This window comes from Amphibalanus amphitrite, unplaced genomic scaffold (assembly GCF_019059575.1).
Source record: "Amphibalanus amphitrite isolate SeventyFive unplaced genomic scaffold, NRLGWU_Aamphi_draft 000394F_arrow, whole genome shotgun sequence".
In the NCBI taxonomy this organism is placed as follows: domain Eukaryota; kingdom Metazoa; phylum Arthropoda; class Thecostraca; order Balanomorpha; family Balanidae; genus Amphibalanus; species Amphibalanus amphitrite.
Genome location: NW_024881888.1, coordinates 297,952 through 313,690, shown reverse-complemented (window position 1 = coordinate 313,690; position 15,739 = coordinate 297,952). Strand labels below are relative to the sequence as shown.

Genomic DNA, 15,739 nt, shown 5'->3' with positions numbered 1-15,739 from the left:
GCGGGTTAAATCTGTGGGGGCGGCCCTAGAGTTGGGGGGGGGTAAACTGTCTCCACTGCCCCCCGTTCCCGCGCCTATGAATTAGAGAAAACAATGCGTTCAAAGAATCGTAACAGTGATGCCAGTACCAACTTTGGTTGTGGGTGCCCAGAGCCCCTTGGGGGGTGCCCAACTCAGCATTGGGGGTGCCCGGGCACATAAAAAAATCGACACCTACATGGCCTGTAACATATACATAATACATTAACTAATAACTATCAGATTGACGGCATACGTCAACAATTATACCCTGATAGAAGAACAGAGGCTCTGCCTCTGGTTAACCGTGTCAAATGATGAATCTGACTTCAGACGTGTACCGTGTAGGAACTCGGCCCAGTATCGTTGAACAGACAATGCATCGGCCTGAAAAATACGGTACATGATACCTAATTTTAGGTTTTTAGTCGGCCGATCCGTCCCCCTGACGAAAATCTGTGGCGACGGCGACGCCCCTGCGTTCAATGATCAATCCGCTCGATGATCATACGCTCATCCGATCGCTGACCCTTGAATACATTTTCATCAATTTATTCTATTGCGTTTCCCCAGTAGTTATCAAAATATTTCAATTATTCGATAAAATCCAATTAAAACATTAAAACTATAATGTTTTGTGTACGCGATTCAAGACCAGTATAAATTACTAGTCGTGACTCTTCAATCAAGAACAATATATTTTTCCGCGTTGTGATTACAGCTTTTCAACAAAAAAAGTTGTTAAGCGTGCAAAAAAATAGAATAATTCATCCAAAATCTTCACTTAAACACTAGACTCCGAAAATTCAATCCGTAAAAAAACGTATAGTGTAATAAAGCATTTTGTGAAAAGTTTGACGTTAGCTGCGCACATTGTACGATTGCAGCGCATGTTTTGTGAAAAAAAAAGGTTGTATTGGAATGCGTTGTGTGTGTGTGTGGGGAGAGGGGTGGAAATTAATCAGATAAAAAAGATAATTTGTCACCATGGCTGGGGTAAAACAAGATATGCCACCACCTGGTGGATATGCTGCTGTCAACTGGACTCGTGTTCCTGCCAAGAAGTTCTTCACAGGTTTGTGCAAAGGAATTCAAAATAAATCCCCTTTTATCAGCTGACAGGCAATTACTATAGTCAAATGCTTTAATTAACTGAATTTTGGGTATTTATTTACTTTAGGTCCGCAAAACAGAGGGGTAAATAAAAGTCATTCACACGATACTCTAAGACCTCCTGATTTCATTTCTGATACTTATTCCTTCTAGAAACCAATTTTAAAGCACCAGTACACTACTATCATCAGTATCACCACCAACGGCCCCACCTCCGACCGGAACTGCACGTGTCTGCGCGGCGCACCCGCTACAAATGGTCCAACCAAGGTTGAGCGAAATCACGGATGATAATAAATTGTGAGGAAAGTGACGTCAAAATAATTGAGGCGGAGCGGTGCAGTGCCGAAGGCAATGCCTTAGGAGAGATTACAGGCAATGGTAAGTCAAATATTTTTAGGTTAAGTGGTTGTGTATCTGGCTTCAGGCCGAAGGCCTGAAGCCTGATGCATAACCACTTAACCTAGAAATATTTGACTTACCATTGCTTGCAATCTATTCATGCAAGTCACTTTTTCCTTTTCCCCCAGTAGGCAAACATCAGTAGGTCAGGTTAGGTAAGGTTTGGTTATGTTCTGATCATTTTCTCATGCTCTATTACCTTTGCTAAATATTTTCTCTTTTTTATTCACCGTTTTTCTTGTGCTTTGGTATTATGACGTCATTTTCATAACGTCGAAAACTAATGAATATCCGCATCATTTTTTTCTTTTATAGGGCAGCGTTGTATGTTTCGTTTTTGTCGCGGAAGCGTGCTTCCTTCAGTGTGTATTGTGCAGCAGTGCGGTGTAATGTACTGGGGTTTTAGTATCTTATTTTACATTTTTGATGCATTTAAGCATCATATCTGAATTCAGGACATCAAATAGTGTAAGAATGTGCATTTTTTCTTGTTAAAATAATATTGCGGACCTAAAGTAAATATTTACCGAATTTTGTGCAAAAAAATGATGAAAAATGGTATATACCTTTGTATTTTTTAAAGGGACCCTCCCACCCTCAAAGAAGTTGATGAATAGGCAGTAAAGTGATGTATTGTGGTTCAGAGAGAGCAAAAATAAATATGTATCTAACAAATCAAAAAATCACCAGTTCTGAAACATTAGATGTTTACTTTTGTTTATTTTTTGCAGCTTGATCTGTTCCCTGATGTCATTTGAAAGCAATAATTTGGTAGGTATATCTTAAAAGTGTGGCAGATATCGATATTGGGCTCAAGGCAGCACACCTAAGGTACCACAACAGCCTTGCAGAGGTTTTAGTAAAAGATTTGAAATCACTAGATCTATGCTGACATAAAAAATTCAGATGGGGCATTCAAATGCATTAGCCCATCTGAGTACAAGTGCTGCAATTTTGAAATTAAATATTTTCGATTGAAGGCATTTCTTTACGTTGTGAGTGCTGAAACCGGTGATTGTGAGCCAAGGACCAGTTTGGCTATCTCAATTCTCAACTCAATTCTAATGTTAAAGGGACCCTCCCACCTTCAAAAAAGTTAATGAATTGGCATGAAAGTGATGTCGCTCGGTTCAGAAAGAGCAAAAATGAATATCTACCAAATTTCATCGAAAAATATTCACCGGTTTTCAAGATATTAGACTTTTACTTTTGTTTACTTTTTGGGATCTCCGCTGTTCCTAGCGACTTTATTTGAAAGTGCGGCATTTGTTGCGCGCAAAGCAGCATATACCACCGCGTGCTGCCAAACGTTTTAGTAAAAGATTTAAAAATCGTTAGATCTCCGCTGACGTCACAAATTCTAAGGGGGCATACCAATGCATTAGCCCCTTAGAATCCGAAAACTGCAAGTTTGAAATTCCATATCTCCGAATTAAGGCATTTTTCGATGTTGTGAATGCCCAAACCGGTATTTTCAGGCCATGGCCACCAATTTGGCTATCTCAACTCAAAACTAATGTTAAGGTGGGAGGGTCCCTTTAACCCAAATCTATGTCTAAGCAGAGGGCTGTTCACTGACCCTGTGTGCGGTCGGACCGCACACAGCCTCCAAGCTCCGCCCACTGCGTCCCTACGTCAGCCTTGCGTCACCGCACACAGCGACCGCTGTGGCCGGTCGGGACTGGCCACAGCGGACCGTCCACCGCACGCAGCCGTGACGTCAGAGCCGCCTACCCATCCCCTACCCCCACGCCTGCTGGACGTACCGCACACACCGTACGCAGCAGTGTGCGGTGCCCGTGAACACCCCTCTGGGGTGGTCTTTTTAAGAAAACTAAACTTTTTGTCCATATTATGGACATGATTATGGATTACATCAACAAAGATGCATAGTAGGTACTAAAAAAACTACTTTATCCATGGGATTTATCATGGTAGGTCAACAAATTTTGAAGTTTTACAGCAGATCAGTGGATACTGGATGCAATTGCTTTGCACAATGACCTTTAATAGAATCATCTGCTGTGTGCCCCTCCCTGGTGTTGAACTTGACTGAATATGAGTATTTTTTATTGTTTACCTAAAAAAAATGAACTTTTATGGAAAGCTTGTTTAAAATTGTACAAAAATCCACATGGTTAGCAATCCTAGGCCTTAATTTCCCAAAGCCACGGCCCAGTTGTTGCATGATGCATCCCATCCATGGTTGCCACTTACCAGGCTGCATCTTGAGTTAATTCATAGACCTCTATATTTATATGCTAACTTCATAGAAGTAGAGAGGTCTATGATTATTAAATATTTGCCAGACTTTAAACATAATGAGTATCTATGTGATAAAACTAAGACATTTTTCTATCTTTCAGGTTATCAGATGATTGCTGGCTACCTTGGACTGTTCGCATTCGGTTTTTGGCTCACACATCGGATGCACAAGGTGTTCAAGAATAGAAAAATTGAGCAGCGCAGCAGTCACAATGCAATCTTCCCCATTCTTCTTGCAGAGCGTGACAGGGAGTGAGTATTTTTCTGTGATGAGAGCAATTTCCAAAGTTAAATATGCTATGTATCTCCTTTTTGCAATTCCTGCTTAATTTGTCCATTTACTTGTGCCAGAAATATTAAATATTCATTCAATTAGACATCTAAACATTTGCACCATATTCGGTCACACTTTTGTTGCTGTAATTTATTCTGTTATACTGGTGTGTGAATGAAATTTATATTGATCATTCATTGGCATATACGAGTATGCTGTCATGCTATTCTATAATAAGTTTTTGGTGATTAAAACTGCATGCTCTTGACCTCATTTTACCTGCGTTTGGCTTCTGTGAGGATGGCGCTTGACAGCTTAGACAGTGTAGAGTATGTAAAGCCGTGACGGGGTCTGTAGCTCACCTCTGAATATGCGTGTCAGGTACCTGAAGCAGCTGAGCCGGAACCGGGAGGAGGAGGCGCGCCTGATGAAGGACGTGCCCGGCTGGAAGGTGGGCCAGCTGTACGACCTGCCCATCTACGAGCGGCCCAACCGCGGCTTCACCGACCCCGAGATCTGCGAGTTCTACGCGCACGCCGATCCCAAGTACCTGTGGCAGCGCATGGAGTACGGCATGTTCAAGTAGGAGGCGCCCGCGAGATCCTAGGGCGCACCGCGACACGGGACGGGCAGTGTCGGCGGGCCGGCCGTGACGATAGGGGCCGCAGTCAGGTACACTACCGTCGGTTCATAGACGGGGTACGGGACCTGCCGTCGCTTAGTCGCGGTTCCAGGTCGAACGTTTAGGTACCTTTTTTGGTGGAGTGTTGCTCTGTGCTGTACAGTGAATAGTGAATCGCATTGGGAATGATTGTGGCGTGTGACGCGTCCTCTGTGACTACCGGTGTGCTAACATGGATAATAAATGATGCGTGGACTGGCTTTTTGCCTAGCATTCCATGTGTCAACAGTACACCCACACAAAGAACACCTAGGGCGAGATTCATATTTGATGTGTTTGCTTATGAAAAATTGCGCATCGCTCAGCATTAATCAACTATACCATTCCTTATCAACGAAAGGTGAAAGGTTGCCATGTTTAATGTTTAGGTGCGTGACATTTAGCGTATCTCCCAACGTTCACATCTCAAATCACAACGTTCGCATCACAAATCACAACGCTCGCAAGATACATAAACCGCGAGGGGTCCCTGCACCAACGCAATGTTGATGCCCAACAGTTGCATATATTTAGCTTTGACCTGTTTGTTCGGGTTCCGGCTATTTTCTGATCATGTGCCGAACAGGTTACAAGCAGCGTTGACTTTTTCAAGGTGTGCCGGTTCGTCAAAGGCGAGTTCTCTTGAGTTCGTCAAAGGCGAGATCACTTGCGAGTTTGCTAACTGGAACATTGATTTAGCATTTGACAAGGTAACTGTCAACTGATGCAGTTTCTTTGGTCACTGCAATATGAGATTCATTTCTGTCACGCTCTGCACTTTCGAGGTAAGGTACTCAACTCACACAAACAAGCATTTTGAATCGAAAATGCTTCTGTTTACAGCGTGCCGCATAGAGAGCGTTGTAATAGATTGTAAAACGGTTCATACCGGCATGGAGATTCGAGAGCATCCTGCCTGACTATGCACACCATAAGTAGCAGTGCTGCAAGTTATTGTCAATTCTAGTCCTGGCATGGCGCTGCACTGACTCCCAAAATCCGTGACCAAGTTGGCTCCACGGTCGGGGTGAGGTCTGGTCATGGAATACCTACGACCGCAAAACGTAGTTATACGCGCTAATTCCGTTAGGTATGGTGTCTGGACAACCAAAAAATCTTCCATTCCAGATTCATCAGGTGTTATCTAAATGTATAGTGCTACATTTTCTACATGGAAGCTTTTTTCGCTATCGGATGATGTCTAGGCAACGAATGAATCCATTGGAATGGAATTTCGAAAAGTAGGTAGACTACGATGACGTTTAGGTACGCCACATATAACGGTAGTACTACTGTTATCTGTGGGTACGCACATAATATTCTTGCGCCGATATAATCACTAAAAATAATTGAGGAAGCTCGGAGAGAAGCGTGAGATAAGGTAGGTATTTGTGTCACTGGTCACATCTTCCCAGCGAACGCAGTAGGTAGGCCTACATACCTAAACACGCACAGAGACGACTGAGGCACTAAGCTGGCCTGTTTCTCAGCACATAAATTGGGGCGCACAGCTCCTAAATCCATACATTTCAATGTGCAAAAGACGGTAAAAAAGTGATAATCATTTGCAGTAATGCAGCACCCGTAATCCACATACCTTTAGCCGGTCTCCCCGCTCGTTCTGTTCTGCCCTAATTTTCGGCCGCCGCCGGCAGATGGCAGCAGTGCTGCCGCGGACGGCCGCCGGGTTGGGCCGTGTCAGTGGTTCGTCCGCCGGCGGGGCCGTGAGGGTTGTGCGCGCGTGTGGTGCCCCTGGCCGGCGCAGGGCGCTCACGCCGACGGGTGGGTGGGTCCGTGGGAAGTGCTGACTGCCGGCGGCTCGGAGGTCGGAACGTCAACTTCGGCTGGTGACTGCAAGGTGAGGTGTTTCTGCTTGCAATGCCTTACATAGGTCCTATTTTTCTCGCTCTAGTCTCTTGTGAAAATGCGCCCTGATTTTTTCTTTCCGATAGACGTTTCGCAAGCGTAAACTCTTGAGGTCAAAGCACCTATATAAACATTCGTATGCTCAAAACTGGGCTTTACGCTGAGAAGGGGATGAACTGCGGTCACGGGACTTCGTTCGACGCACCGACAGACAGAGTACGAACAGAGGCTGAACGTAAATAGAGTCGGCTCTGGTGCAATCATTTGCGTCCCTCACCGTGCACACGGCATATACACAGAAGGTCGCTCGTGGAGGGAGCGAGGCGCGCCCGGCGCCGTCCGACCCATCCCTCGGCCGTCCCGGCGTGTGGCGGTCGGTAGACGGCGACGGCTTCCGGCGCCCAGCGGACGCAGATTGCGACTTCCGTTTTCCTGCCGGGGTAGAGAGAGAGAGGCTGTGGTGCGCCGCCCGCCCGTCCGGCCGCCGGAATATGTATGAGCTCGGGTGTGAGTGGTGTCGGTTTTGAGCGAGTGGAACTGTGGTAGAGAGAGAAAAATGCTAATGTCCCGCGACATGTCCTGGAAATGTTTGCACGCCTCCCTCGGTCACATGTGACTGTGACTGTCATTCATGAAGCTATATAATCAATCGTCAAACTAAGCGTATTTGTTTTGTTATGGTATTATAAGAGGCCGTTTTAATCTTCCTGTATGTCAACACCTCATTCTCTCCTGAGGAGAATGCATTGACGTTTAAACAGAACGCACATAAAAGGAGCAATAAAGAAAAAAATCGGTGTGTGACCGAAAACATAAGCCGTTCGATTATTGAATGGAAAGGTGACCGGGACATATAGGTAATTACCTATCAAGACGGCCAGCTAAAGGTAGGTAAAGGTCACGTAACACTATAAAGCTTGCTTCCCCGCTGATGTGCCGCGCTGCAGTTACCATAGATTCCATGGACCACCGCGTATCCGTTCTATCGCTGTTGATTGCATTGATAATCGCTGTTAGCCGTTCGCTACCTTTTAGCTGACCTCTGCGGTGGCGGCCCTGCACTGCCACACTAGCCCACCTGGCCAGGACCTCCGCACTCGCCGACCCCGGCCGGAACTGGCGTCCGACCCCACCGCGCCGGCCTACTGCATGTGATGCTGCGGCCGCACGCGAACCGACCATAAACATGGCTGCTGCTCATGTCATTGGTGGACTATAGAAGCATAGAGCTTGGAGGCAGGCGAGAAAGTTGTGCTTGGGCTCGCTGCTTGCAAGTAAAAGACGGGTTATTATCGGAACAATAGGCATAGCAGCCTCGGAAAGGTATGCATAATGACAAATAGATAAAATAAAAAGGTCCTGAGAGTGAGGCAAGTTGTGATGTCATACTATCCCAGCCAGAATGCAGCGTCTATCATGAATACATCGTTTTGATAGTGTTTGGCCGTTGGTCAGGCATATAAACATTCCGCGCCGGGCCGGTGCTCCGAGATTCCGCGCCGAGCCGGAGGTGGGGGCGAGTTATTAGCGAAAAACTGTTAGATTCTGTTCGTGACCTGAGATGACCTCGGGGACATAACGAGGGGTCACAGTTGCCATTTTCCGGTTCAGTGTGTCAATTTTACCTAGGTACATCTCGATGATTGAGAGTGTCTAGAATAGCGTTCGTGCAAAACAGACGCTTTTCAATTTTCCCCCATTGACTTATAATGGAGAGGCCGCAAAATTGACCTGGCCTTAGGTCACCGATATCAAAATTCCGAGATATACATTTTATAGATAATGTTGCTCTCATCAATCGCTGAAAGTTTCAAGGCAATCGATCAGTCGGTGTAGCTATGACGAGCATTCTTATTTTTTCTGAGGTGAGGTCACTTGGCGTAACCTGGTGACCTGACCTAAGGCGACCTGGGTCTGAAATTGTCACAACATGTGCGGAAAAGATGCACAAACAGGTATGCCAAAAACGGTGGCGCTCCGCGCCTCCGTTTTTTAGATATCTGCAAAAAACAGCAGGGAGATATTCAAACACCCCCGGCCCGGCGCGGGTTAACCCTATTCCTGGCGGGGGGGGGGCCTCAGGAGCCCCCCCCCCCCCTGAGGTTTTTTGGTTATTTCTCCCAAACGCATTGAGCTAGGAAGCTCAAACTTTCTGACTTTTCCTAAAAGGCTTTTACGCAACATTTCTGAAAATTTTGAGTTGATCTGACCTCAGGTCAGGTCACCAGAGGCGGTTTGGTGACCCTACCTCAGAAAAGTTTGCAATCACGCCAGAGCTAGAGTTTTTGACCGATCAATTTCTTCTCTTCAGGCTTTAGTTAGGGTACCAGTATGTGCAATTTGTATATCTCAGAATTTTCATATCTGTGACCTGAGGTCAGACCACACTCGTGACCTTTACATTGCAAGCCTATGGGAAAATATTGAAACGCCTCCTGCTTCGTGTAAACGAGTCAAAACCACCCAATTATTTCAGTATTATGGAAGATATCTCATCGGTGATGATCCTGGTGCCGCTAATTGACAGGAGCACCGGCAAAGGTCATCTGAGGTCATGTGACGTCATAAATCGTTTTTCTGTCAATAAATCACGACATGATGGTGCTAAAGACTTGTAAGTGGTACCAAACTGCTCGCCTGGTCAAGGCGCGTCGTTTGGTATGCAGCATGACCATACCCCACAACCCCATTGATGAATGACCTGACCTTGACCTCAGGTCAAATTTCATATTAACCTGTGAAGGTCATCACATACTTATTTCGCATCGCCTCGGCGAGAGCAACAAAAAATGTATTGGTTTTATGTCTCTATGTTTCTTAGTTTAAAAGTTATAGAGGTAACTAATTCCAAAACATTTTATCGTTGATGACCTCTGGTGACCTCAATATTGACCTGACCTGAAAATGTTTTATGTAAAAGTTGTAGATCTTTAAACGACCTATCAAACGCTGTTCGCCGTTTGTCGCTGCGATGTGTAGTTTTTGAGATCTGAAGGGGGGGCCGAATCGGCCCCCCCCCCCCGCCAGTTTCTTGTCCCGGCGGAGCCCGCCAGGAATAGGGTTTTAAACAGTAAAGAAGCAATATTTTTTATATTTTTAACCCGCGCCCCGTTGGGCTCTGCCGAGCAACGCGCCCTGTTGGGGGGGGGGGGCAATTCCTCCCCCCTAAGATTTCGAGAACCACGCAACCTAGCGACAAGCGGCAAAAAGTGTTGGATAGCCCCATCAGGGAACTACCTTGTGACCCAATTTTATTTGACCTAGGTCAAACCGATGACGTCACAGGTCAGGTCAAAGGTCGAATTTTCACAGTTTACAGGCATTTCAAGAAATGCGTTGTAAAATCGAGTAAAATGCATTTCATTGAAAATCATCGATGGGGAAATGTTCTTCAAACACATATTTTGCTATTAGAGGTCACTGATGCCAGGTCAGGTCACAGAGGTCAGGTCACTGAGGGTCACAATGTGAAAATATCATGTGATGCATGTATTATGGTCTATTTTATATGCCAAATACGATTATGTGGGTCAGGCAGCCTTTGGGGTCAGTTAAGATTATGTTCTGGTGAAGTGAAGGTCAGGTCAAGGTTAGGTCAAGGTCAGGTTAAATTAGGTCAAATTTCAAAGTTGATATTTTTGCATAAAATGTGTATTGATTCGATGCAGCTCGTCACGGGGAGTTCAATGGTGGTCTTTCTTTTGCCCTACGTGGTCTACAAGCGCTAAAAATTGAGTTAAAAAATTTGACGTCAGTCATCATTTTTGAACAGTTTTTTTTCGCTATAACTTGGCTAAAAAACGAGATTTTGATATGAAATTTGGTATGTTTATAGAAGAGCGCAAAGACCGTCACATATATTCCGTTTTTCGAAATTCAGATTTTTTTGATTTTTTGAGTTTTTCTAAAAAAAATCAATTTTTGAATTTTTAGGGGTCAAAACCCCAAAATTTTGAAAATTTGAGATCGCAGTTTTGTAGCGCCGCTTATTGTCTACATGACCATATAAAGAACTTTGAAATTGCTCGGTAACTGTAGATTTGGTGAGCGTTTCAAGATTGCATATTTTTTGCTCATTTTTGCTCGAACATGACCTCAATAACTCCTGACCTAAGGTGACCTAAGACTTGAAATTTTGTGTGAAGGTGTCAAATTGATGCCCGGGAAGGTACCGAAAAGTTGGCGGCGCTATGCGCCGCCATTTTCTTGCTATTCAGGAAAACCCACAGGGGGGGGGGGCAAATTGCCCCCCCCCCACACACACACGGGGCGAGGGGATTTAAGCATCCGGGTTCTGGACGCTGTTCTGGTCAGCATAAGTGGCAATGGCTTGCTCGTTACGTTTTTTGTTTATTTATAAATTACCTCTTCCGTAGATGTGTTTCATGTCTATTATGTCGCATTCTATGACTATCGGAAGACATGATTTAATTAACTTCTCACTAAGCATTGTTTTATTTTGATTTAACTAGACAAAACAGCAATTAAACGGGCGACCAGATCAAATTCATTACTTACTCAACATGTATGTCGGAGTGAAAATAAAATTATCCGTCTCTAGTGGCACCGTGAAGAGACGGAACTGTCAAATGTCATGGATTATCAAAACCGAATGGCCCAGTTGGCAGATTGTGAGACTAAATGCTGACAGGGCGACCGAAGACGAACGAGCGTTCATCCCGGAGACGAGAATAGGCATCCCGGGCGGCGTGAGGACGAGGAAATTCCGGGCACTGCCGTGAGCGGATTCCGGAGTCGAGCATTAGCGAGTCCGGAGACGTGACTCGTGAGCTCAGCGGATAGCGGGGACGCACGTGAGTGACTTGAGCGATCACTCATCACAGGGCTGAGCGACAGGGGCCTCAATCTGTGGGCGACAGGCAGCCACGTCACTCGGAGGGGAGACCGATTACTGTCTGCGGTAGCTGACAGCAGAGCGGATCTGCTGCTGGCGGGTCGGCGATGGCGCCCTTCTGACCGACAGGCAGGTCTGAGCTCCGAGTGACGGGCGCGTCACCGAGTGACCTACACTCAGATTCATCCCCGAGTGACAGTTTTGCCGTAGACGAACTCACGGTGACAGAGTCGCCGTCACCGCCGTTTGATCACCGCTCGGTCGGCACGGCTCCAGCTAACAGTGACCCGACAAAGTGCCTGTCTTCGGTGGCTGTCTCAGGGAGGACCGACTCCGTGTCAACACTCGCACAGCCGCCGCTTCGTGTCAATATTTACACACGCGCCGAGTATTGTGCAGAACAGCGGCTTTTTTCGCCTCTCGGTGTTTCTGTGAGGGGTAGGGGCGACGGTTTGTCGGTGGAGCACGGCTTGGTGCAACTCGGCCCCGTCAGCAAACGCGGCTCGTGCAACGCCCGGCCGGGCGGGTGCAGAGTAAAGTGGAGTGTAAACTCCACTGGGGGCAGTCCAGCGGTGTACTACACACATAAATAAACGTCACAGTGTCTGTTGGAGGCTAAATAAAAAGCAACGACACTGATTTCTGATGTAGGTATAGGATTTGTTTATAATTCATAACAATGCGTGTCAACGTATCAGTCATACGAGACACACTTGAAGCAACTTACGAGTAGGCGACAAATGAGTTGATATGAATGAAGAACACAGGCTGAAATTGATTTTGAAGTCATGCCTGCAACTATTCTTAGAGTGGATTGTAAGGTACCCTCTTATTCTCCTTCGTTATCTTCCTACGGCATCGTCCTTGCTTATGGAATGTGACTTTCAAACTGTAGCAAGACAGTTGTCAACATTGGTCTCTTCTATCATTTGAATACCTATCTATGCATCCCGTCTAAATTCTCGTTTTGTCCTGCAACTACTTTGTAGCTCTTCATGTAACAGTGTGCACGCTGTCTAGCGTTTTGCGAATTAAGTATCTCCGGCGAATATCATAAGCTGTGTTTTGACACGGTTGTCTTTCAAGTTCATACATAATCATTGTATGCATCGCATTACTTCGGTATCCGTCTGTGTCTGCACAGGGCCTGACCATGAGCGAGTTTCGAGCCAAGGACATCGGCATGCGCGCCCAAAAGAAACTCGCCAGCAAGCTGAGCAACAAGACGGTGGCCAAGATGCTGGTGGACGACAACACCAGTCAGCTGCTGGATAACCTCTGCCTTCTCTGCAAACAAGTGGTCAGTAGCGTTATCATGACATAATCAGCCCAATTCGTCCTGAGCCGTTCAACCCCATCTACCACTATCAGGCCTGTCCGACATCCGGTTTCCATTTGCCCCGGTCCTTCTCCGCTTTCTACCCGGTCCTTCTCCGGGGCCATGCTCCGAGCTCTCTGCTCAGTCCTTCTCCGCTCTCTGTCTGGTCCTTCTCCTCTCTCCGCCCCTGTCCTTCCCCACTCCGGCCGCTGCCGGTCGGCGGCAGCTCCGCGCGGACTGACGGTGGCCGCCGGCCGCTCCCGCTGCTGCCGGGCTGGCCGGCCGCCAGTGGTCGTCGCCGCCCGGCCACTCGACTCATGTCGCACAATGGCCGCGCTATTCCCGTGGCCCAAACACTTGGCCGGCCGGTCAAACTTGGCCGCTCGGCGCCGCCGGCGGCACAGAGGCGCCCCTCGATCCGCGGTCAGGGGTGCAGACACGGATAGACAGTCTGAATACAGCCATTGGTGGGATAGAGGCAGATGAATCAGTGATGACGAATGCCAGCGGCTACAATATTTGTCGGAGATGCAATAAATATTTGCTTGTGATGGGTTGAGTTGATGGCGATGAATAGCTTCCTTAGAAGCATGAGATAGCTGTTGTTCAGGTGTTTCTCACTTTGAGGTCAAAGTTTGTTTATCTCAATTGGACAATCCCTATATGTACAACAAGAGGAGCGTTGAACAAAATCTTTATTTTGAACTATGAATGTGATACCAGCCGTGATATCTTCAAAAAAGGATTTCTAAAAGTGTCCAGCACTCACAAAAGAAACTTGACTATATCGATTTCGTAAAAGGCATTAGCCGGTAAGCGGCTTCTTACTGGTTTACCGGTAGGTAACCCTTTGACCAACCCTTTGTTACTGTTTTCTCAGAGCGGCGACAAGGCGGCCGCCGAGAAGGTCACCAAGAACATCATTAAGGTCATGGTGAAGGTGGGCCTGCTGAACCGCAACGACCAGTTCAACGCCGAGGAGCGTCAGCTGGCCAACAAGTTCCAGCGCCAGTTCCAGACCACGGCGCTCACCATCATCAGCTTCTACGAGGTGGACTTCACGTACGACCACGACTTTATCCTGAAGAGCCTGGCGGACATGCAGGCAACGATACTGGCGCTGATCGAGCGCCATCTCACGGACAAAACCAAAGCGCGGGTGAAGCATGTGTTCGGATTTTTCGCGCGCGAGCAGTTTTTGGACGCGGTGTTCGCCAGTGGCTCCTCGCACCGTGCGCTGCTCGGGAGTCTTACTGACGACCTGCACACCCTCCTAGAGACGTTTGAGGACAGCGCCGGCTGATCAGGTCGGAGCCTAGCCACGCAGCTGTCCGTTGACGGTGCAGGTAACCTAGGTAACCAGCGGCCAGTACTGGTGCGATCCACGGGGAAAAGTGAATAGGCAAACCTGTGAAGCAAACGCTTGGTGGAGTCACCACCGCTGTTCTGTATGATGCTTGTCAGCGCTGGTGGATGCTTAGGATATTGCATTTCATGTCAGGTGCGATCGCATGATTTTATGAGCGTGCGAGTATGCCCATCTGTCATCTATGTATTATTCCCTCATGTTCTGTGAATTATAGTTTGTTGGATGCTGGGACCGCATTATTTTGATCGGCTCGTAATGCTCTCATGTATCTTGCTCGTGCATGGTCCGTGCAAATAGTCGTCGCCATCTGAATTATCTGTTGTTCACATTTTAGCTCACTCAGTCTGCCAGAAACATCGGCCTTAGCCGCTGTGACTTACAACATTTGCTAGTGTGATAAGGTGTATGCGTCAGTTGTGCTGATATTTTATACGCTAGTCATATGTATGAGTTGACCAGATTTTGCATGCTGATGTGTACCTCTATACTGTCGCGAAAACGCTGTAGGGCAGCGATAACATGGGAAAAGTTTAGTTTTGAAACTGTAGATTTCTGCAAGATATGTTGTTTTATTGATTAGGTTGAGATAATTAAAAATAATATACTATGCTATTTACGGCCCTCCAGGTATTTAGTAGTTGGTTGCCAGTATCACATAAGCAATCTGCATTGATGAATACGTCTAATGGCTGTTGGAAACCATTGCCGAAGTGTGTGCACGAACCCTCTTCTCATTTCTATTGAGTCATTTTACAGGGGTGTCTCTGTCATTCAAAGTTATTGCACCAAAAGCACATAGGCTAACCAACCACTCTTTTGCTGGAGGGCCGTACTTGCTGAGTGCCACTTTGAGAAACCAAGTTCCACAAAAGTGTACTATAACATGTGCTTACAGCTAAGGTTTTCGCTGCTGAAGTAATTATACCGATATTTATGTTCACTATTTTGGTTTGCGTTTGTCATTGTATTTGTGACCGTTTGGTGGACAGAGGTCCGCGGATGTTTTTGTTTTCAGACAGCAGACCCAGAACCCACTGCTCTCGTTTTCGGCGCTCAGACTTTTTTCGAGCTCCCACCGATAAATACGTGAATACGTGAATACGTGAATCTGGTTCTATAATTTAATAAACCTCAGACTGCTATCAAAATACAGGACAGTGGTCAGATTAAATGCCTATGCTACGGCTCCCAAACCGACTTGTCAGCTGTCCGCTCCACAGCAGGCTCAGACTTATATTGGAAGTGAACCTCCATGATCTTCAAGTTAGTGTTTATTTTTCGAATGCTGTATGTGGTAGTCTTCGATTACATCTGCTTATGTTTTGGCATCCACCGGTTGCTTCCGGCCCGCACCAGAGAAGTATGCTTATTTCTGCTCTTCAGCTAATGCGTTCAGTGTTAGTGATGGTGCATGAACAAAAGACCACAAAGCTTTTGAAACCTATACATCATGAGACGAACGTTTAGCCTGGAACGAAGTGATGCTGATCTGGTCTGGTCTCATTTCGAATGTCGCTGTCGGCAACTCTCCCTGGAAAAGAACGATATGCTTGTTTACATTACCGATGAACCCGGCCGTGGCGGGTGGCTCAGCGCGC

At 46.6% G+C, this 15,739-nt stretch overlaps 2 protein-coding genes across 2 annotated transcripts; both read left to right on the top strand.

Annotated features, from left to right (window-relative positions):
* The first annotated feature begins 895 nt into the window (after positions 1–895).
* On the top strand, positions 896–4,965 carry LOC122390388 (NADH dehydrogenase [ubiquinone] 1 alpha subcomplex subunit 13-like). The gene is made up of 3 exons (XM_043383286.1): positions 896–1,093; positions 3,900–4,050; positions 4,454–4,965. Exons 1-3 carry the CDS (start codon positions 1,006–1,008, stop codon positions 4,656–4,658), a joined length of 444 nt encoding a protein of 147 aa, XP_043239221.1. The 5' UTR covers positions 896–1,005; the 3' UTR covers positions 4,659–4,965.
* Positions 4,966–5,482: 517 nt separating this feature from the next.
* On the top strand, positions 5,483–15,307 carry LOC122390379 (tumor necrosis factor alpha-induced protein 8-like protein). Its single transcript, XM_043383272.1, has 4 exons — positions 5,483–5,518; positions 6,337–6,591; positions 12,599–12,754; positions 13,653–15,307. The coding sequence occupies exons 1-4, from the start codon at positions 5,483–5,485 to the stop codon at positions 14,073–14,075; spliced, it is 870 nt and encodes a 289-aa protein (XP_043239207.1). The 3' UTR covers positions 14,076–15,307.
* The last annotated feature ends 432 nt before the right edge of the window (positions 15,308–15,739 follow it).